This window comes from Canis lupus, chromosome 9, assembly GCF_003254725.2.
Source record: "Canis lupus dingo isolate Sandy chromosome 9, ASM325472v2, whole genome shotgun sequence".
Classification (NCBI taxonomy): domain Eukaryota; kingdom Metazoa; phylum Chordata; class Mammalia; order Carnivora; family Canidae; genus Canis; species Canis lupus.
The window spans coordinates 38,168,574-38,192,696 of record NC_064251.1 but is presented as its reverse complement, the minus strand read 5'-3'; the positions used below and the strand labels follow the sequence as shown (position 1 = coordinate 38,192,696).

General features: G+C 37.3%; 1 protein-coding gene across 18 annotated transcripts in view; it reads left to right on the top strand.

Moving 5' to 3' along the window:
• Window positions 1–24,123, top strand: part of ACACA (acetyl-CoA carboxylase alpha) — a 284,222-nt gene that overhangs the window by 187,568 nt on the left and 72,531 nt on the right. For all 18 annotated transcript variants that reach the window (XM_025439931.3, XM_049114191.1, XM_049114189.1 and 15 more), the window contains 4 exons: window positions 684–839; window positions 2,698–2,844; window positions 18,058–18,327; window positions 22,091–22,188. In XM_025439931.3, the coding sequence (XP_025295716.1) occupies window positions 684–839; window positions 2,698–2,844; window positions 18,058–18,327; window positions 22,091–22,188 (671 nt within the window). The remainder of the gene's footprint in view (window positions 1–683; window positions 840–2,697; window positions 2,845–18,057; window positions 18,328–22,090; window positions 22,189–24,123) is intronic.

Here is a 24,123-nt window from a genome sequence, read left to right as displayed (position 1 = left end):
TAATAACACTTATGGAGCACCTTCTAATCAGTTAGACTGAAGTGCAGAACCTTGACCTGGCTGTCTGTTGTTGGCGAAAGAGCAGAATTCTCCTTAGTGCATAGCTGTTCCTCAACTTAAATGTGAGGACTGCTCAGATTTGTTAGTTGACCTACTTCATTTCGAGAATATGGAATTCAAGTCACTTCAGAAGGCAAGCATTGTTAGTGTGTCTCTGAGATGTGAAATTTATACTGTACTTTCTTGTTAATTTTGACTAATCCAAAAGTGAGAGCAGCCCGTGGTGTGTCATTGGTCACATACCATTTTTTGGAGTTCGTTAATCTGTAGAGAGGTGAGAACACTACCCAGTGTGTAAAGGCATGTCTTAGCTACCCAACCCACCAAAAATATGTTTCAAGAAATAGCACTCATGAAAAAAGCCCCTCTAGGCAGCTGATTTTATATTCTCTTTCTCTCTTTTTAAAAGATTTTATTTATTTATTCATGAGAAACAGAGAGAGAGAGAGAGAGAGAGGCAGAGACATAGGCAGAAGGAGAAGCAGGCTTCCTGCAGGGAGCCCGATGTGGGACTTGATCCCGGAACACATCCTGAGCCAAAGGCAGACGCTCAACCACTGAACCACCCAGGGGTCCCTATTCTCTATCTCTTAACTCCCCATACCTTTCTCTTTCTCCTGCAGATCATGTTTCAGGCATATGGAGACAAACAGGGACCATTGCATGGAATGTTAATCAACACTCCATACGTCACCAAAGACCTGCTTCAATCAAAGAGATTCCAGGCACAATCCTTGGGGACAACATACATATATGATATACCAGAGATGTTTCGGCAGGTAAAGGTGGCTAACTGGAGGGCTCTGATATGTTCCAAAGAGACAGGGTTTTTCCTGAATTTCCAGAGGCAATTTAGCCTGGAGTGGGGGCACTCGCAAAGGGCAGGAAATATCTTAACACTCCTCTCATTTCTCTCTCATTCGGGATTTGGACTGCCAACTCCAATATTGGGTAGTTCTTTATGAATTAACAGGAGGAATGGTGAGGATAGAAGCCTCTATTGACTAGAAAGTAAACTGAGACAGCATGCCTGTGATGGTAGTTTATAATGACCTGTGTGAGGAGTTATGTATCTCCTAAACCTATAATCAAATTTTGGCTGTTAAAAAAGACATTTGAAACTCTAGTTCTTTTTTTCCTATTTTCCAAGATAACCCAGGTCTTGAGCTGATAGCCTAGGTTACTATGGATAGAATCAATACCAATCAATCCAATACTATGGATAGAATCAATACCAATCAATCCAATACTAGGATAGAATCAATACCAATCAATACCAACCAATGGATGAACTCTAGTTCATGACGCAGGTTTAAAGTATCAGTTCTTTTGTGGGAGATATATAATGGCTGAATAAAAACTAGTGTGAAAAAATACGACATTATGATTCTCGTTCTTTATATGAAATAAATTCCTTTGATCTGTATGGTGAATCATCTCTATGCTGCAGATTTTTCTTCCATCAGTGGAAGGTAAGAAAAGTACATCTGCAACAGAAAATGCAACAGATAAAGTATCAAAAGAATACTGAATTTGTCCTTTCAAAAAAAATCTATGAATATAGGATTTTTCCAAGTCTCCTAGTCAGTACTACCATTATTACCACATTTGAATTTTAATAAAATAATATATGTATGTGGCCTTGGTAAATAGTTCATCTGTAATTCCTGTATTATTTATAAATTCAAGAGATTTCCTTTAGGTAGTCATTTGTTTACAAGTTCTGTCTCTAAAAACATAATTATCTTCATTTAGTGTTACCAGCATTGTTAACCTTACAAGTCGAGTATTGGTTCTGTTCCCCAATGCCAGAACTATAAATAGAAATGTCATTCTATTTAATTTTCCCTAAAGAATAGATATAAACAAACAAACAAAAAAGAATAGATGAAAACATTGTGATTGGAATGCATCATATTACCTTTAAATGTTGCTTGAGACAAGCAAAGAAACAACTAGTTCCCACTTCATGAGGCATTTGTTTTGATCATACGGAGTTGGAAGTGGAGATCATGGTGGTTTTTAAGTGGATTGGCATGTCTGTCTGTCTTCTCAAATTTGAGCAGAATTGATCTGGCATATTTACAAATAGTCCTACACCCCTCATGAGCTAATTCCTGAATGGGGACCTATAGATCTGAAAAGGCATTAGAAAGAGGATGATGCTTCCCCTGAACCTCTAGTAGAAACTATACTTGCCTTTGTGGATTTTCTTTGTATTAGTTGAGTGTCATATCATTTTTCTTGATTATTTTTCTATTCTTCTACGATTTTTCTTCCTTTTTTTAAAGAAGGATTAATCTACTTATTTAATATTTTATCTTAATTTTCCTGGGGTCTGGTCAGGTCTGTTTGTTAGGTGTGTTGTGTTTGTTAATGCTCTAGGGCTGATTCAGAATCAGTAGTGACTTTGTTGGAAAAGTGCCTGCTTTTGACATGTGAAAAACATTATGTGAAAAATAATTACAAATCTATTTTAACTGAGAATGAGAGCTGTAGGATTTGGCCTGATGCTTTTGATGTTCAGCAGAGCACTTGGAAAGATCAAAAACAGATGGACTGAAACTTAATATTTATTTTTGTGTATGTTGAATTCTCTGATTGTCACTGATGAGTCAAACTTCTCTCCTCCGCTAGTCTCTGATCAAACTCTGGGAGTCTATGTCCACTCAAGCATTTCTTCCATCACCCCCCCTGCCTTCCGACATGCTGACATATACGGAGCTCGTGTTGGATGATCAAGGTCAGCTGGTCCACATGAACAGGCTTCCAGGAGGAAATGAGGCAAGTAGCTGAGTCCCCTTCCCCCTCTTATCTCTGACTACTAGTAGCAGCTTTCCATGGAAGTGGTCATTAAAAAGCATTAATTTAGATGCTACATAGGCAGCATAGTAGTCTTGCTGGTAGAGGTCTTTAAGGAGAGAACATGGACTAGATATCAAGAAACTATTAATTTTTTGGTATGATAATGACATTCTACTTTTTGAAATGGTATTACAGTTTTGCTTTCTAAAAAGGAATGATTTTTACTTTTGGACATATCTCTTTAAAATAGTTACAGGTGAAATGATCCAGTGTCTAGGATTTGCTTCAGAGTTATGGAGGGGTGAGTGTGGGACTATAGATAAAACAAGATTCGCCATGGGTTGTTATTTAAAGTTAAATGATTTATCTATTGGAAAAGACCATTTTCTCTATTCTTGTATATGCTTGAAATTTTGAGATTTTTCTATATAAAAAGTTAAAATGTTGTTTTGCTTTCTTTTTTTTTATCTTATTTGGATATTTACATACCAGTATACCTTTTTTGGCATGTTTTCTGTGCTCAGGTAATTTGATCTGGTGTTGTTATTATCATGGTAAAATATATTCTTAAGGGACTCAATCAGAACCAGGGATTTAAACATAAAAGAAAGTAGCAGTAGCCCATTTCTGATAATCTAAGGATGCATTTTCTGGTATTGGAATCCTCTCTCATAATGATATAAAGTCATATTCTGCCCCATACCCTGAGTCCTTCTCTTCCTGATTTTAACTGCTTTCAATGTACAGTTAAAAACAAAATAAAAATAATAAAAAGATTTTTATTTCAACCCTAGATAAATCTCATTCTTTAGAAAGAGTAATCTTTATCTAGGTATTCTCCATAAATGGGCTGGGTAGACCTTTGGAGATAATATGTGGTATCTTTCATTTCGTGCAATGTCTTTTCAAAAAATGTTACTATGTATACAAGGTGTGTGCTGTTTCAGTAAGTACACCAGTGGATGCCAAAAGTAGATGAATTGGTATTAAGATGGATGCAAGCATTGGACCAGATGGGGAGTGTCAGACTGTAGGAGTTCTTCTAACGCCTCAACAAATAGCAAAGGCAAGAGGTGAAGGAGGAAAGATGTATAGAATTTTGACAAGAATAGATATATACTTGTTAACACACCAAGTTGAAGCATAGGTTTGTGCCGCTGTGTAGCATCTACATAATGAGCCCCCCAATAGCAAAGAAAAGCTTCATTGTGCTAGACTTAAATTCTGACTCATTCAACAGTGTAGTCCTTAGGAATGGAAGGCACCCCTGTGAACATGGAGAAAAACAGTTTTAACTAATGTAATTAAAACAAAAAACTGAGATATTTGGCCACGTGAAAGCTAGCAGCATTGCTGTGTGAAACCTCTTGCCATGATCTTTCTCTTCTGCTTTCTCTCTGCTCTCATTCTGTGTTTGAGCGAACAGAGACTGGGGGAATAGTGAAATCCCAGAGGGACAGAGCTCTGTTCTTGCTGAAATTACAAGCACAGAGCTGCCTGGGCATGAACATGTAGTGTTTACTCTGCCAGTATGAATACAAATAGTCTTATTATACGGGACTCTGTACCCAAAGACCACACACACACACATACACACACACACACACACAAAAGAATAAAAAAAAAAATTAAAGGTTTTTTTTAACCCTTTTAAGACCCAGCAGACCTGGGTAGAAAAGGGATATATCTTTAACAGCCGTGGAGAGTACTACAATTTTGAGCAATAGAGTCAGTATAAGGACCATATGTTTCCTTTTGCCCAGTACTTTAATAATCTTGAAATCGAGAAATCTAATTGTATGTATGTATGCATTTATTTATTTATTTTTGCTTTTTGTCAGTTTTCACTTTCTTCTGAATGTTCTACTCTTTTCCCTCAGTTGCCTATTTTCTTTGTTCTATTTTCCTTTTCTTCAAATGATTGACTAGGATTGAGGCTGAGTTGTTAGCTTGCTATTTCTGAATCTTGGAGCTCGGGAGGAGTGAGACTGATGTTCTTTTGTGAGCAGTTAGTGACTAATGCCTGGGATAGCTGGTAAAGTCAGTCTGTGGCTGTAGCTAGATTATAGGGCATTGCACAACAGGAATGAGGTTGGGGTATTAGTATCAAACTCCGTTACCAATAACTTGAGCATACAATGGTGCATGTCCACTGAGAAACTGACCAATATAAAGATGGGGTTTCAGCAGTCAGAACTCTGAGGGACAGCTGTGCCTAAGAGATGACAAGGTGTCAGTGGGATGTATTTCCTCATGCTGAGCCTAGTTTTATCAGAGCAAGTTGACTTTCAGCTGTTGCAGTTTAATTTTCTTTGGCCAAAGAGACAAGTTTGTCATGAGCCTGGCACTCTACGTATTTACCCCAAGAGTGATGTGAAGGGAAAGAAAAGAGCTCATGCTGATGAGATTTGGAGCAAATCTGTCCTGTCCCAAAGAGAATGGGCATCTGAACAGAGCCTTGAGACATAGTTTTATTAAAAAAAGGAGTAAAAAATTGACCTGTTAATATTCTGAGAGTCAAGGCTCAATGTAAATGCACTGATGCTACATGGACGTTATATCATCATAATGTGGTGTTCTCCAAAGGTGACGGCTCTACTAGGTCATCATTGTGGGTGATACTGCATTACCTTGAAGGATTATAGTTTCAGGGTTTAAAAGTTAGCACATGGATATAAGGACTAAAGGTAAAACAAGAGCTTCCTGTAGAGTTTCCCCATGAATCGAGATGCTTTCCCCCATAATCAAAGGCAGAAAACCTGTACTTATCAGACCATCGGCTGTATGAGTGGCCAAGCTTTCTTCCCTGTTTTTTTTTTTTTTTTTCCAGGACAGTAAATAGGTAAAATGGTGATGGGACCAGGACTTAGAACAATTCAGTTCCATTTAGTTTTAGATAACTTGTTTGCCATTTGAGAAAGAATATTGGCTGTTTCAGCCAAGATGTGACCTGCATTTTTAATATTGTACCCGTGTTAAAAGCAGGAGAGAGATTTTCTAATGTGGTGTTAGCCACTTTCTCCTCTCTGTTTTCCAAGTTGTCCCTTCCCCATCAAGAAAGATGTAACTGAAGAAATGCCACCTTATTCATGATGGAAGTATAGAACACATTTTTCTCATTGTCAGGTTTGAATGGCATTGCATTTAGTATGAATTTAGAGTAGGAATAAAAGAGATGTAGATCAAATCTGTGAACTATGTTACTTGCAAATTGCTCCAAAGATGAGTTGTCTAGGGTTTTTTTTTTTAATAGTTTCAAGTAAAGATGAAAATTGTGGAAAATGTGATTGCAACATAGACTAAACTTGTTTCAATTCTAGCTGCTATGATGCTACAGTGATGGGCACCGTATGTAAATACATAGCTAGATGAATGTGTGCCGTTGAGCCTGTATACAAAGGAAATGCAGCTAACCAACACTTCTACTTTTACTGCTTCTCAATTTTGGAGGAATTGTTTTCATTTTCCTGCCCGTTTGCTAACCTGTTTTGATCATTTGGTGGAAGCTGTAATTGCAGGTGGGAACATCTTGAGTAACAGTTCACAATCCACTGCAGCTGCTTTTCACGCTAAATCCTGTTATTAAAAGGCTCAGGCTAAGATCAAGCCAAGGGTGGTTACGGACTTGACAGAGAACAGCTTAACTTTCCTGGTGTAGGACAAAGAAAACACTAGCCTTCTTGAGATCACTTTTTTTTTTATTGTTGTTCTGAAATGTTATTCGCATTCTTTATTATATTTCCTTTAACTGCTCTGTGAACTAGGTCATAAATCTCTAAATTGGGCAGTGATGAAAGCTATGATAGGCAATTTTTATAGCACTTTTGGTGTGGAAAGTAGGACCCTATTTTCCTTACTATTTCAGCACGTGGGCTTTTTAACAACACAGATCCTTCCCCTCATCTCTCCCGTCATAATGAGAAACTGAAATGAGATTTCTCCGATTAGAAGCAGCTATAATTATTAGATATAGGGTATATAATTCCAAAAAGGATCAATATGAAGGACTGGAATTCTTACGTGGTATTACATTTTTTTCCTTCAAGTTTTTCTGGGAGATAAGCATATTCCAAATTCAATGCAATGTGATGATCACCTTGACACACACTATCACGCTTAAGAATTGTAATCACTGCAAGGCTTCATTTCTTCAGATGGGCACTAGGTGTCATGGTTTTTCCTTCTCAACACCTTGGCATTTAGACAAGCTTCTGGAATTGCCCTGTTTGGTGAGGCAGATCCAGTTGTATCCTAACCCCTTTTTTTCAGGTGGCATGGTAGGCTTTGCCTTGTGTTCCTCCAGTATGCAGTTGCACTTTTAACTCTAGGTGGAGATCTGGTGAACCTTACTATATCATTGCTCTACACATTTTTACAGGAAACATTTTTTTAGGAAAGGGATGACTGAGGAGGAAAAAAGAGTGGATTAAAATTTAAAGACTGGTTGCCATCATGACTGGTATTTTTTATGCACCTGGGGTGAAAAGGTAGGGATGGTGGGAATTAGGAATTCAGTTCTAGAACTGCTCAGCCTTGCCCATAGTTAATTGTTGGCAATGTGTTGATGTTCAATTTCACCAAGGTGTATGTGTCTGTAATTTTCTTACTATAAAATATTTCAAACTTACAGAAAAATATGGAGAGTGATATGACAAATACCCCTGCATCTACTGGCTAGCTTAAATAGATCTTATCATTTTGACACTGATCCTCACTTTTACGTTTTTATAATTCTTTGAAATCTTAAATTTTGAGTATAACACCAAAAAAAAAAAAAATTGTAGGAGTTAGTAGGAAAAAGGAGGTTGGTAAGCTTATAGAAGCCTAAAAGATTGGAAGAAATTAATTAGTAGATCATTTTGACAGTTCTTAGACTGGACCTCTTAACCTAAAGGACCTCTTACTTTAGAAAAAAAAACACCATAACCTTCTGTCTGAATTCACTTGGTTGACATTTTCCTGGCTCTCAAAGGAATTGTTTGGGTTACCCTGGAAAATTCTAGAGGAACCTATTATGCTTTGAAACTCAGACTGGAGAAGAGTGTATATGTTTGTGGGCTTGAGTCCATTTCTCATGCATATGGAACCCAGATATTTTTCTAGTTTAACATTAGACTTTTGTATATTGTTTTACTCAATTTAACCTCAGAATAGCTCCATCAATGTGAAGCTAATTTGGATGTATTTTACCGTGTTTTTGTTTTATTATTTTGAAATCAGTTTATCTTTTCATGCTGGGTGTAGAAATTGAGTCTGTGTCAATCTTTTAGATATGTGTTGGAAAAGAGGCATATTTGTATTGCAGTATGCTAAAGGTGAGCTTTGAAATAGATCTGAAGAAGGCAGATCTGAAAAACAGGACCATGGTCTGTGCACTGATTGTCCAAGTTATAAAAAGAGACTAATGGTCCTTGCCACCAATCTATCCCTGAAGATGGGGAAATGTTTATAAGTGCTTTGAGATCTTCAGCAGAAAAGTATCACACACCACTGATTACATATAAACATTCATAATTTGTGCTTGTATTATTTTTCATCAAGGGCTTCCCCCCAAAAAAACCCCAGTCTTGAATCCTTTTAGGCTTTATAAGATAGGAATTTCAAGTATAGAAAAAGACAGGTTATGAAATATGTGGTTAAGATAGTTTTATCTAAAATTACCATTTTATCCTCTAAGTGCACATGTTTGGTTACAGGTCTGTCTAAAATGATCCTTACAACCAGAGTTGAGCCCCTCGTTAGAAAAATTTTGAGGCTAATTTTGAAAGATAGGTCTTCCTGCCATGGAATTACTTCTAATGAATTTCTAACACTGTTCTTTTGGGATGCGTATACTTTGCTTTTTTTTTTTCTTCATATTTTTATTTAAATTCCAGTTAATATAGAGTGTAATATTTTCAGGTGTAGAATTCAGTGTTCATCACTTATATCACTCAGTGCTCGCTACAAGTGTCCTCCTTAATCCCCGTCACCTATTTACTTTGCATATACTTTTCTCAGAATTCCTTCTGAGTGGGTACTGTTGGTACTGGAGATTTTTCAACAGATGGATTAGTTCATTGGATTCGTTTCATTATTAGCAAACAGAGGCCCAGTGAGCTTGATGGACTGAAAATCCTAAAGCATCCATTGGCTGACTAAACCAGAGCTTGTGGAATGCTCCTTAGTCCACCTCAAAAGTTAGTCCTACAGATAGCCTTTAAACAAAAGAATGTACTTGCCAGCATTTTTATACACCTTAAGTTTTAAGATTTTACTGAAAAAAGATGTGATATAGTACCCTGTGTCAAGAAACTTTACAGCTCCAACTAAAGGCAATAATGAACATCAGGACAGCAACAGATGACACTAGAGGATGAGGTGTAGCGTGGAGCATCAGAGTTCAACATTCGTTTGTATGATTAATGGGCAAGGTTTCTTGAACTGTAGTAGGCCAACTTGGTTAATTTCCATATCATCCAGTTACTCCTGTGCCCCATCTCTCAAATACCACTGGCTTGTATGTGCTCTGTTGCATGTTTTTTTTTTTTTAAATTGGCATGTTTACTAAAAGCATTGTGTGCGTATGCATAAGATTACTGTGGTTTCACGTTTATAAATATTGCGGGGAGAGATCATTTCCCTGTTCAAAATTATTATTTCTAATCTTCAGTAACATTTTGAAGAAATTACCTCTAGGATGAAAATTTTTTGCTCTAAAAATGTTGTGTTTCTTACCCTTTTATCGCTTTTTGGAAAGGTTGAGGTAAGTTTGTTCAGCCATTTTTGAATTATCCAAGCATGAAAAAGAGAGTTTTTCAGCTGTTAAGAAAATTGTTTTCAGCTCTTTTATGTGATCATACAACACTAGGCAGTGGAATATGATATCCAGCAGATAATACAATATGGAAAGGCATTGACATTTTTTTCAGCATGGTTTTTCTGAATGGCACAAATTATTTCAAATATCATATTGCCTTGTGGTTTAAAAAGGCACATTTTAACACCTATATAGTATTTTCTATTCTGTCAAGTGTGTTTTTTTCATGAGAGTCTAACATGAGTTAATATTGTAATTATTTTTTTATAATATCTAACTACAAGTGAAGACTTCTATTACATAAAGATACAAAAGGCAGACAGAGGTTGGGATGCCGGCATGGCACAGTCAGTTAAGTGTCTGACTCTTGGTTTCAGCTCAGTTTACAATCTCAGGATCGTGTGATCGAGCCCCACGTCGAGCTCTTGTGTTCAGCACAGAATCTGCTTGGGATTCTCTTTCCTCTGCCTCTGCCCCTCCCGCTTGGTCTATCTCTCTCTCAAATAAATAAATCTTTAAAAACAAAAGGGGGGAAGTAACACTTTATTATGTATCTAAAGGAACTCAAGTTCAGATTCCTTCTCACTAAGTCTTGATTTTCTTATCTTCATGATGCAGATAATGCTGAAGTCCATTTCAGCTCTAATGCTCTAGAATTCTTTGTATTGCTGCTCCAGGGCCTTGCAAGATGGTCTTCTTCCTGGCATTAGCAGTAGAAAAACAATAGCTATGGGAGGCTTTGCCAGAAAATTTCAACTTTTAGCATGGAAAATAAAGCTTTACCATAGCAGCCACAGTCTAACCTATATTTAAGTACATATAGAAAAATATTACAGCCAAACTCAAAGTGAGGAGATATAAGAAAGGCAACCATGGCAAAGATATTTTTTAACTGCTTCCCACAGCATTGCCACAGTTGATGGATGCTTCTTACATTCTTAAAAACATAATCCTGTCCTGTTTTGCCCCTTAGCTTTCCCTTCAAATTTATTGGTTGAGCTTAATATTAGTATTTTATTTTGTAGTAACAGCAGCTTTGGAAAGTGTGCATGTGTGTGCACATGTGTGTATCTGTGCAGTTGCACATTCATTTCACATTGATAGTACAATTAATTTTGATGTCAATTTTGGTGTTAATTTTGGGTCATGATTAGTGTTGACACTTTGTGTCAGGCTAATGGCATTTATGGGCACTATCAGTATAAATGTTAATATTGTCATGTTTTTAGTATCTGTTATAGTAACATTAAACCAAGGTCCTCCCAGGAGAAAAAATACATGTATGGATAGATAGATAATGCCTTTCTGTGTCGGTGGTGTTACTCAGCGAGAAAATGACATCTCAGGGCAGAATCCTAATCACTGTTTGGAGCATCAGAAATAATGATCACCTCTGATCGGGGGTTGTGAATAATTCATTCGGTTTGATTTTCACATCCTGTCCAGTGATACTTTTCAAACCAAATGTGTTTCTACAGGAAAATAATGGTCCCACTTCTTATGGAAATACTGTGGCACAAATCATTTTACCCACATAAAAACAGTTAAATAAGACTGTTCTCTTCTGCTTGGTTTCTCCTCCTCCTTCCCTCCTCCCTCACTTGCGTATGTTTATTCCAGAATCAGACTGTGGCCAAAGAAATATTTTCTTCCTTAGAACTTACATAAGGCATATATTTATTTCTACCCATCCTTTGCTTATTCACACTAACTCTGTTGATCCTCTTCCCTTTTTTCATTTTAATTAGTTAAGGTTGATAACCATAAACCTAAGAAACCTGCTAATCAGAACATCCTATTATCAAAAATCATCTGCAATTACATATTTTTAAATAATTTATGGCTGTATTAACAAAAACAAAATTGGCAGGAAGTGGCCAGAACCACCTGCTAAGTTAGTGGTCAGGAAAGAAGCTTGTGCAGTGCCAGGGCCACAGAGCCTGACTCTGAACCTCCTTAGGCCGTAAAGCCAGCCACTCGGGTAGACCCTCTCAGGCTGTTGCCCTCAGTCCTGGAGTGTCATTTTCACTAGGCTTCAACTGCATCAAAGCAATGGAGGTAGAGAGAAGCTGGAACAAGGGGATTTAGTGACAGAATTTCCTTTGGTTATTATTTATGTACTAGGCAATTTGGACTTAGGTGAAATCAGGAATGTCACATTCCTAACCACATTGTCATAATTTGTGTATGCTTTTATAGGATTGCAGAATTTTCAATATAACGTCTCCATTGTATGTATAATATAGATAGACCCATCTATATAAAGTAATTTGAAAAATTTACAGTGTCCTAATTAAATGGGGGGAAAATATGACTGTCTTCTGAAGTAATGACCCAATCCTCTGAGACAAAGCTATTCTTAGATAGCATATTTTGAACCATCTCTCCTGAATGTTGTGACCCTTCCCCACCTCCCCAAATCTAACAAGGGCAGGGGAAAGCATTTTTCAACCTACTTCTCATCATCAGACAGAAAGTATTTTGCATTCAGAAACCATTTCCAGTATCAAATTCAATTTTGTCAAGTGATTAGTTGAGTTTGGTAGAGAATAATTTAAAAACACAAAGCTGGAAATGGCCGTGGTACTTCTGCAGGGGAAGAGAGCAGTTGCTATTCTGAAGTTGCAAGCCCTCTTCCAATGACTGTGCATCACAAGGTGGATTATTGTGTTACATGTCTTTGCAGCTGTTACAGACCTGCATCTGTTGACACCATGTGTTCCTATCTGGGGCTGCTGGAAGAAATAGGGAAGTGGGTGAATTGATACCTTGCTTGCCTATCAGTGGGAACGTCCTTTTATGTACATATGTTTGTAAAGCTCTTTAGCCCCCTTCAAGATGAAAGGCTCTGTATAAATATAAGCTTTCGATTTTAGTACATGTTTGTAATACATGTGGTATGGTCCTAAATATGTATTTAGCTGATAGGCACTGTTCTTGTCTATTGTACAAATATTGACTTTAAAAGTATAAATATGTATTTAACCATCAGACCAGAAAAACACTGAAGCAGTTACTTCTCAGGTGGAGATATTAATATTGTATAAACCTATATATATATATGTTTACATTCTACTACATCATTGCAGAACATTTCTTTTTTAAAAATGAAATGATAGCCCCAACCAACTAAGGCAGTTCTTGATATTCTTCCCCCTTCAAGATGAGTCTTGATTTTTAATTTTCATGTGTTTCTCTCTCTCCTAACTTTATGTAAATATGATCTGTTGCAGTAGGACTAAAATGTAGATTCAGCTTTTGTAAAGTAGGAGAAATCCTTAGGTTCATGAGATACTTTTCTCTTAAAAAAATTTTTTTCCCCAAAGATTCCATCCATTTATTCATGAGAGATACAGAGAGAGAGGCAGAGACATAGGCAGAGGGAGAAGCAGGCTGCCTGTGTGGAGCCCAGTGCGGGGCTTGATCCTGGACCGGGAGACGCCCTGAGCCGAAGGCAGATGCTCAACCACTGAGGCATCCGGGCAGCCCAAAAAAAATTTTTAAGCATAGAAATGCTCAAATGTATGCTTAAGTAGAGACAATAATATAAGCTTTCACATACTTGTCACTCAGTGAAGAGCAATTTGTAGTCTTTTCTTAGTTCCTTTTTTTTTTTTTAATTTTTTTAATTTATTTATAATAGTCACACAGAGAGAGAGAGAGAGAGGCAGAGACACAGGCAGAGGGAGAAGCAGGCTCCATGCACCGGGAGCCTGACGTGGGATTCGATCCCAGGTCTCCAGGATCGCGCCCTGGGCCAAAGGCAGGCTCCAAACCGCTGCGCCACCCAGGGCTCCCTCTTAGTTCCTTTTTAAGCTTATATTGTGTTGATAATTTTATAAACACATTAAGGAAATTTTAGAAAATAGAAATCTCATCATTCTAAAAATATCTCATATTCCTATTTTTTAAATTATGTCTCTCTCACACACACAACACACCTATAAATACAGTGTTGTAACACCTACTGTGTACTTATTACATGCCAGGTACTATTCTAAGGCTCACCATGGATTTAATCCTCAAAACAAACTTTATAGAAGAGGTTATTACCTATTTTACTGATGAGGAAGGAGAGACACATAGAGGTCAGTAACTTACTTACGTGGCTAGAAAACTGACTGAATCTCTATTCTGTCGGAGTCAGATTCTATTAGATTCACATTCTCCAAGCTGGCTTCTGAGTCTCTGTCCTTAACAACCACACTATTTTGCTTCTCATAGTTATTACGGTAAATAGACAAGTTTGTTATACCACTTCAAGACTATATTTTCAGGGATCACTTCTATAGTTTGTTATACCACTTCTCAAACTTAGTATTACATCATAGGTATTTTAATATGCTATTAATAGTTTTCATAACCGTCATTTTATAAGGCTGTACAGAACACTAATGATGACCTTATTAGCCAATTTACTTCTCTCCAAAAGAGGAAAAGTTTTTATCATGACATTTATATTTTAACTGTTTATCTTAAAGTATTTTAGATTTACAGAAAAGTTACAAAGATAGTACAGAGTTCCCATGTACCTAATGTTAACTTCTTAAATTATTCTTGTTGCTCAAATAATCTTGTCTACCGAAAGAGGTGTGTTGAAATATATCTAAATGAACCCTTTGATTTTTCTAATGTTGACATCTTGTATAACTATGGTATAATTATCAAAACTTAGAACTAACATTGGTATGATACTAATAAGTAAAATACATACTTTGTTTTGGATTTTGCCAGTTTTTCTACAAATGTCCTTCCAAAATACCACATTGCATTTAGATGTCAATGACATTTATGTTTGTGTTATAATTGATGTTCATCTTTCCATGTTGTTTCCACTAACTGAAGTGGCACTAGTCTGGAATATGCTTCCTTAATGTCTCTAATAAGGGAAATTATGTGAACCGTATTTTAAAAAATAAACCTATTAACTTATATAAGGACAAGTTACTTAATTCTTCTATACCTTAGTTTTTTCGTGCCAATAATAACAGCTGCTTCTTTTTTTTTTTTTTTAATTTTTATTTACTTATGATAGGCACACAGTGAGAGAGAGAGAGGCAGAGACACAGGCAGAGGGAGAAGCAGGCTCCATGCACCGGGAGCCTGATGTGGGATTCGATCCCGAATCTTCAGGATCGCGCCCTGGGCCAAAGGCAGGCGCTAAACCGCTGCGCCACCCAGGGATCCCATAACAGCTGCTTCTAAGTCAATAATAATTTGAAAACTTTTTATAATTGGAAAAACTGAGACTATATGAAGTTAAGTAATTGGTCCAAGATTATACAGTTAGAATAAAGCTGAGATTTGGACCGAGGTAGGCTGATACTCCCCAGACTAATCTCTTAACTACTATCAGTATTTGTTCATATTTAATATTGTACAGCATGTGATAGATTTTCAATTAATGATAGTTATTATTCTTGTTATTTTTTTGTTATTTTTTTGTTTTTGTTTTTGTTTTTTATTCTTGTTATTTTTTAAAAAATAAAATAGTTGAGCACTTGGATATAGCTCAGTTGGTTAAGTGTCTGCCTTTGGCTCAGGTCCTGACCCTGATCCCTGCTCTCCGAAGAATCTGCTTATCCCTCTCCCTCTGCCCCTCAGAGCTTGTGCTCTCTCTCACTCTCTCAAATAAATAAGATCTTTAAAAATAAAATGAAATAGTTGAATGATGTTTAGGACTATTATTCTGTGATCCCTAGAGATAAGTCATAGGGTTCTAAGCCCTTGGTATTGACTATTTTCCAAGAATCATTGAAAAAATGAAATGACTATGGAACCAGCAAATATTTATTACTCCCATATTATGTGGAGGGATCCTGCTAGGCACTGGAGGAGATGATATAATGGCTCAGGCCGGCAAGCTAAAAACAGTCCTAGGCAATAAATGATTAATTATCAGATGAATTCTCTACATGAAGGTCTTCATAGGAGATCAGAGAAGAAAGAGGTCACTTTAGGCAAAGCTTTACTGAGGAAATGGAATTTGAATGAAACTTTTTGGAATGGGTAGGATTTGAATAGATTGAGATGAGAGAAAGGGGCAAATGTTGTATATTAAAGTTAATATAATAGTATCAAATAGTTGATTCATCAAACCAATAGATGTTGTTAGTTTTGTATGTGGGGACACTGAAGCTCACTAAAGTTATTTTTCCAAGGTCACGTAGTAAGTGATAGAGCTTAGGTATGGATCCAAGTTAGTTTGACTCCAAATCCCATCTTCTCCATTATGTGACCTATTGTTTAGTTAGCAATAAAATCTAAATTTTGGTATAAGTTGAGCAATAGATGCTTTCTTGGATGTTTATCCATTATGCTTACTCAAAATTTAATCTCATCTTGTAGGGAATCTCACTATACAAAGACTGGGATAGCACTCTCCATTCTGAAATGGTACTTTTTAAAGGAGGAGGGAGATGGTCGATGAGGAACACACTTTGGAAAGACATTGATAAAGAGTAGTGTGTTCTTGGTGCTCCTGTCTTGACACCTAATTAGAAGTCAATATTGCAAGCATAATGACCTAGCCAATTGCTAAACTGACTGCCCAAGTGACACAGTTAGAGTCCCCAGGTAATAACAAAAGATAAGAGTATTATTTGCCTGCCCAGTGCCACACAGACACAATGTTTGCATTAGCATGCAAATGCTGAAGTAGATTCTTCAAGGCTTGTTTCTAAGCTACTTCTAGCCTAGGTGGCTAAGGTTAATATATCATAAAATTTGGTGTAAAACCCAATCTTCCTAACTACAAATGCATTTAGAGGAAATAGCTTTTCCTTCCTGAAAAACAAAAGAGATGTTAGGTTAGAGGGCCACATGAGAAGGCAGGTGTAAAATATTTCTTCCCACACAGGCATTATATTAGCCAGCTTCTTAAAAACCATGACCAAAGTTATCTCGATATTTGCAGTTTCTCTGTGCTATATTTTGAATGATTTGTTTCTCCTTCCTTTCTGTATCTTTAATGAGCAGATAGAGTAATACCTTATCTCAGAAGGTGATTGGATTTTTTTCTGTATATTATATCTATTTTGATTTGTATTTGGCCAATGATATGATATATTAAATAGCTTATATTTATCTGTGGGTGTTTCATATATATATATTTCTTAATGCTGAGAATCACAAATAGCTGTGTGGAAAGCTTCAACCAGCCTGATTACAGTGGATGTGCAATTGGATTGAGGAATGTGTACTCAGAGCTTATGATCACTGGCCCGGTTGAGTCTGGGTGATGCATGTGGCTTTCCAGGGATGCTGCTATTTACATCTGTTAATGGCCCTTCTTGATGGCCGGCTCCCCAATGAGGTGATATGCAGCAGCCTGGGGATGAGGGACCAAGGCTGCAGATGTGTCTGGGCTCCATTAGGCAGGACCAGGAATGCTCATCTGGTAGGCTTTGTGTTTGGGAGCAAGTAGAGAGGGGGTAGGAATGTGTAGGGGGAGACAGAAAGAAATGGGAAAAAAAAAAAAAAAAAGAATGGAAAACATTACTTATCTGGATATAGGGAAACAGACAGGCAGGCATGAAAAACTGCAGCTGTAACTGAGGTGTGAGTGAATAGAAAAGAAATGGAACTAGCAAATAAACAAGTAGAAGGATTGACTAGATGCTCATATAGAAAGGGATTAAAAGAAGAGAGAGCTGGGAGGGTTTGGGAAGAAACATGTCACCCCTGCCTTTCAAGTCAATATCATTTATTTGTGTGGCTGATCAGATGGTACTGAACAGAGAGAGTAGTAGAGATTTACATATATTGTTCCTTGTGTACTTTGGTTTTCTGGTGCTGGGGGAAAGTGGCAGGAGATGCTCACAAAGATGCAATGTTGAGCTCTAGTGAATCCTCGCAGAAATGGAAGATACCTAAAGCAAGCTGGTAATGAATGCTGCTCTTATTTCTGTCAAATGCTAGAAAACAGTAAAAGGACCCAGGATCACAAAAGTGGTGTATAGTTCCTGAGAGGTGATTCTCTTTCTGTTCTCCTCACAAGTGTAAGAAGTTTCTCAGAAAAAATCTCACAGAAGATGGACCTAGTGTCTTAGTAGATAGGCTAGTAAGTTAGGAAGTTTTGAATTTAATTCCCTGCACCATGACATTCTTCCACATGTCTCTTAAGTGCATTTAGACTTTGGTTTCTCCATCTTCTTTATGTAGATCCAAAGAAGGAATTGAAATAACTGTGAAATACATAGTAAACTAGCTGTTCTCACCATAACTTAGAGAAGTATGCTAGAATGTTCTAGTTTTCCACAGGAAACTTGGATCTTCAACGGTACATACCTTTATATGAAGGATGTGTTTATGATATAGCCTGATACCTTCAAGGAACCTGAAAAAAATTTTGCATGTAAGAAGCTTCTATTTGTTTCTCTATGCCTTTGCAGATTGGCATGGTAGCGTGGAAAATGACCCTTAAAAGTCCTGAATACCCAGAAGGCCGAGATATCATTGTTATTGGCAATGACATCACATACCGAATTGGGTCCTTTGGGCCCCAGGAGGATTTGCTGTTTCTCAGAGCTTCTGAGCTTGCCAGGGCAGAGGGTATCCCACGCATCTTTGTAGCAGCCAACAGTGGAGCAAGAATTGGACTGGCAGAGGAAATTCGTCATATGTTTCATGTAGCCTGGGTAGATCCTGAGGATCCTTACAAGGTACAGACTAAGCAGATAAAACTTCAAGACAGTATATGGTTGTGTGTGTGTGTGTGTGTGTGTGTGTGTGTGTACGTGTATGTGTTTACACATACAAAGAGGTGGGGGAGAGGTAGAGGTTTCAGTTCAAAAGTCAGCACTTACAGTGAGCTGTAATCACATTGGAGACAAATGGTCTCTCAATATATTCACCTGGTTTTTCCTTCCAGCTTTGAAATAGACTGCTGTTTTTTGGTTTGAACACTAGAGGAAATAGATATGCATTCAGCATGAGACATGCTAAGCCAGAAATCTCTCTTTTTAAATTATTCCACTATGGCTTCCAGGACTTAGTCAGTCATTTGCAAAAGCCCTCCTATCCTCAGCTTCTTCTCTGATTGTTCTTTATTTGAAATCTTCCTGTCCTCTAAAGACATGGCTTTCACTGTAGCCCTCTTAAAGAGTGACTGATCTCCCTCTTCTCTCTTTTCCTTGTCCCACTGAACCTGGAGAGTGTCTTCTTTGTCTCTCATTACTACTTCCAGATCCCCCCCTGCCCCTTCTCTCTGAAAATGCCCATCTTAGAATCTCATATCATCAGACTACCACACCACCACTTGTTATAGTGGTTCCTAACTCTTTGGTCAGTCCTTCTCATTCTTTGTGTGTTTTAGTTGCTGGCACATGGTCACTCTCTCCGTTACAACTAGTTCTATTATAATTCCCGGTGACTTCTATATCTACATAGATGATCCATTGCATAATCCAGCCTCTTAGATCCATGACTTCTGTCTTCTACCCCAGCTCAGCCTCTTCTTCCCCATGATCTTAATTTCAGCAATCCTTTTCTTTGCCACCCCTCCATCCTATCTTTACAGCTCATTCTCCGTAGTGTACACTAAGTCCAACAATCCTTTAAACCCACCAGAGCCTGCAACTATTGGTGCTACCACCTTTCTTCTGTCCCCTCCTTCCTTATAACTTCAGCTTATATTCTGTGGTCAATCATAGGTTAATCATTATAATCATATTATAATTACCACCTTTCCTACACCTTCAACTCTTTTGCTTCTCTTCTCATTCTGCTTACTCTGTCTCTTTACAGAAACCTTGTTTAAATCCAGTGTTCTCCATCTATCTACTCACATATGTGAACCTGTATACCTGAACACTGGTAAGAGAAAAATATCCAGTGTGATTGAGTGGTCTTACTTTAAATTCATTTATGAACCTCCTGAATGACCATTTCACATCTTCTCCTCTCTCCTTAAACTTCTAAAACCCTCTTGCCCCATCCTCCCTCTAAGCTGATGACATTGATCCCAATTCACTGAGGAAATGGAAGGAACAAGAAGAAAACATCCATAAGCTCCCACATATCTACATCTGTGCCTTTATTCTCTGCCATCTCCCTGTTCTTTGGATGAACAGTTTCTGCTCCAGTCTAAGGCTAATCACTCTCCTCTTACATACTTCACCCTATCCTTCTTGAATCGTTTTTTCCCTCTACCAGATCTACCCTGCTAGCTCACAAATACTTAGCCCTCCAATCACTACTCTTACTGATAGCAAAGCTTCTTAGAAGCATTGTCTCTTCTTGCTATATCCATATACTCTCCTCCCATTCCTCTGGAACCCACTTCAGTTAGGTTTGCATCCTCACCAGCACATTGTACCTGCTTTTGTCAGAGTCACCATGGGTTCCATCCTGTGAAATTCTGTTGTGAATTTCAGCCTTCATCTGAGTTATTTGATGTCTCAGCAGCATCTGATACAGTTGGTCATTCCTTCATCCTTGAAATACTTCTTCTCTTGGCTTCTAGGGCCTCAGAGTCTCCTTTTTATCTTCCTAACTGCCCCTTCTCAGTTTCCTTCGCTGAGACATCTTTTAAGTGTAAGAGTGCTTCAAAGGATGATGGAAATATTCCATATTTTGATTTTGATGGTAGTTTCACAAGTATCTACATTCATCAGAACTCACCACACTATGGTACTTAAAAGAATGGATTTTATTGCATGTAAATGATACTTCAATAGGATTCATATTAAAAGTGTATGGAAATTGTTAGTAACTGTGTTTCTTTTTGAGGTGATGGAAATGCCCTTGAATAAGAGAGTGGTGATGGTTGCACATCAGAATATACTAAAAACTACTAAATCATTCGTTTTATTTATTTTTTTTTAAGATTTTATTTATTTATTCATAGAGATGCAGAGACAGAAGCAGGCACCATGCAGAGAGCCTGACGTGGGACCTGATCCAGGGTCTCCAGGATCACGCCCTGGGCTGCAGGCGGCACTAAACCGCTGCCATTTTAAAATGGCTAGTTTTGAGGCATCTGGCTGGCTCAGTCAGTGGAGCATGCGACTCTTGATCGCGGGGTCGTGTGTTCAAGCCCCACATTAGGTATAATAGAGCTTACTTTAAAAAATATGGACAGTTTTATGTTCATGAATTTTAACCCAAGGCCCTACATAGCTTGGCCTTCCAATACTACCCTGCCTTCATTTCTTGCTGCAGACAGTCTCACTCCATGCTGGCTCCATTGGCCTGCTTACTCTTTCTGGAACTTCGTGAGGCTCACTCATGCCTCCACACTTCTGCACCTACAATTCCTTCTGCCTATAATGCCTTGCCCCAATGTCCTCATGTTTTGTTTCCTCTGTTCTTCAAGGCCTCACTCAAATGCCACTTTCAGTGAGCCTTCCCTGGGCTTTTCTTTCTACAAGTTCAGCTTTTGCAATCCTCTGTCTCCTTTCTCAATTCTTTTTTTTTCCCCATAAACATCATTCTCATTAATATTGTATGTTTTACTTATTTGTATATTTTTCTGTCACTCTCACAAGAACATAAGTTCCATAAGGCCAGGAAGTTTTGTCCATTTTGTTCATTCCTGGTTTTTCAGTGCCTAAAACAGTATCTTGCACATAGAGGCACTCAGTAGATAGGTGGTGACTGACATACTAATGACCCTCAGTGCCACAAGGTTCTTGTCATAAGTCACACAAACTCAGTGGCAGATTCATATCTCTTCCATGTTGTGCTCACTGTGGGCCAAATCGATTGAGTTAAGCACTGGCATAATTTTTCCCAGTACTTAAAACGTCTTCCTCTGCTTACTTTTTTTTTTTTTTTTTTTTTTTTTTGGCTGTGTGACTAATTCACTTTAGTTAAACACATGTATCCTACCTATAACCCTGTTTTGTGAGTGTGTGTATGTATGTGTAAAAATAAATAATTACAAAAATGTATAGTTTTTAAAATGTAAATAGGAAATACAAGTTGTTTATTGAAAACAGCAAAAGGCATAAATTCAATGTTCACTGATGATTATCACTGCATAGACTTCTGATTTTAATATTGCCAGTTTCATGATCTTCTCAATTATCTCTTCCCCATTTATATTGTGATGGTACTAAGGATTTGAGAAAGTAAAGAATAGTAATCTACAGTTCTTAAATTTTGTGTTGATATCTTTAATAGAGGTGTCACAAAAGATCAGAAAATGACCCGTTAACCTCGATGAAAATGAAATAGATGGAATATACTTGCAGTTGTAGCTACAAGATACCTTGTTTCAAGGACAGTCAGTGACTGGAGAAATAAGCGCTTCCATCTTTCAAAGAATTGTCTATGCTGGTATTCTGTGAGACAGTAACTCTCAGAAGTGATGTGGCAATTTAAAGCTAGCTGTACAACAAGCTGTGTTATGCATGTCCTGCTGTGTCTTCTGTCTATGTGGTGATGGCAAATAATGAGTTAAAAACTATTTGTGCTTCACAGGGATACAAATATTTATATCTGACCCCTCAGGATTATAAGAGAGTCAGTGCTCTCAACTCTGTCCATTGTGAACATGTAGAGGACGAAGGAGAATCCAGGTAGGTATGTAAGTAGCAGAATAATTTGGCCATGAATTAAAGGAGAATATGATCATTTCTCCCTCAACTGTCTTGCTGAAATGACCTTGAAGAGCAATGAAGATTGCTTGTTACATAATCTGGAAATCTAAAGTTTTGTATTATAGCCCTACACTAATTAACTGTAAGACCTTATTTTTTGATTGAGGTTTTTAAATTATGTTTATAATATTTATTCACTTTAGAAAAGTTGGAATATGTAAATAATTATGAAGAAGAAATAAAAATCAGCTACAATCCTGTGAAGAGATAACTATTTTTTCAGATTTATTTGTTTATTGTTTTAGAAAAAGAGTGTGCAAGAGGAAGAGAGGGAGGGGCAGAAGGAGAGGGAGAGAGAGAATCTCCAGCAGATTCCCTGCTGAGTGCAGAGCCCCAAATGGGGCTCGATCTCACAACACTGAGATCATAACCTGAGCCAAAATCAAGAGTCAGACTCTTAACCAACTGAGCCACCCCAGTGCCCCGAGAGATTACAATTATTGATGTGTATATTATATTCATGCTTTTTCTGTATATGTATACCTTCTTTCTACATAATCAGAATGTACAGGAAAACTCTTCTGTAATTTATTCTTTTCACTAAAAACTATTTTGGGGGGATTTTTGTATATCCTTAAAATATCATTTGAGAATATGATATTTAATGGCTTCATAGTATTTTATCATAATAAATGTATCTTTTGTGAACATTCAGACAATTCCCACTATTTACTGCTATATCCCTGGTCTAGATGTTTTGTTTTGGGTTTTTTTTTTGTTTTAAAGATTTTATTTATTTATTTATTTATTCATAAATAAACGCAGAGAGAGAGAAGCAGAGTCACAGGCAGAGGGAAAAGCAGGCTCCATGCAGGGAGCCTGATGTGTGGGACTGGATCCTTGGTCTCCAGGATCATACCCCTGGGCTAAAGGTGGTGTTAAACTGCTGGGCCACTGGGGCTGCCCTAATTTTTTTTTTTTTTAAGATTTATTTATTTATTCATTCAGAGAGAGAGAGAGAGACAGGCAGAGACACAGGCAGAGGGAGAAGCAGGCTCCATGCAGGAAGCCCGACGTGGGACTCAATCTGGGGTCTCCAGGATCATGCCCTGGGCTGCAAGCGGCGCTAAACCACTGTGCCACCGGGGCTGCCCCCCAAAATGTTTTCTTATAAAAACTTCTAGAAATATCTCTCTCTTCCCTTTGGGCTAATTTCTAAAAGTGGAATTACTAGCCAAAAATATGTCTATTTTAAATATATTTTTGATAGTTTCAAATTGTCCTACCAAGATCTGTACTCCCACCAGCAATATATGATAGTATGTTCTTCCCCTTTAATTTTTCTCTACCCTTGCCAATATTGATTGTCAATTAATAAAATAAGATAAAAACAGCAATTATTTTAACTGGTACTTTTGAGTACTAGTAAGGTTGAACATTTTTATAGTCTGTCTGCAAGTATTTTCTAGAATGTTAATCAACTATTCCAATACCATTTATTAAATAATACATACTTTCCTCACTTTTATAATAATTTCAACTCCATTACTAGGCTTTGTATTGTTTTTTTGTGCTGTCTGTTCTTGAGCTAATGCCACATTATTTTAACTATTCTAATGGGGCAAATTTCCCCACATTCTTAATTTTTTTCCTCATGTTTTATTAGCTACTTTTATCTTTTTATGTTAGACTCATTTTTTTTAATTGCCAAAACTTTCTGTAATGATTTTGATTCAAATTACATTAAGTTTATAAATTAATTTAGGAAGAGCTCATATCTTCATAATATTAACTCTTCCCAACAAAAAACATGTAATATTTTTTTCCATTTATCCAAGTGTATCTTTCAAAGTTTTGTAGTTTTCCTCATATAGCTTATGCCAGAAGTTCCCAGTCTTCCGTGGTTCATAACAC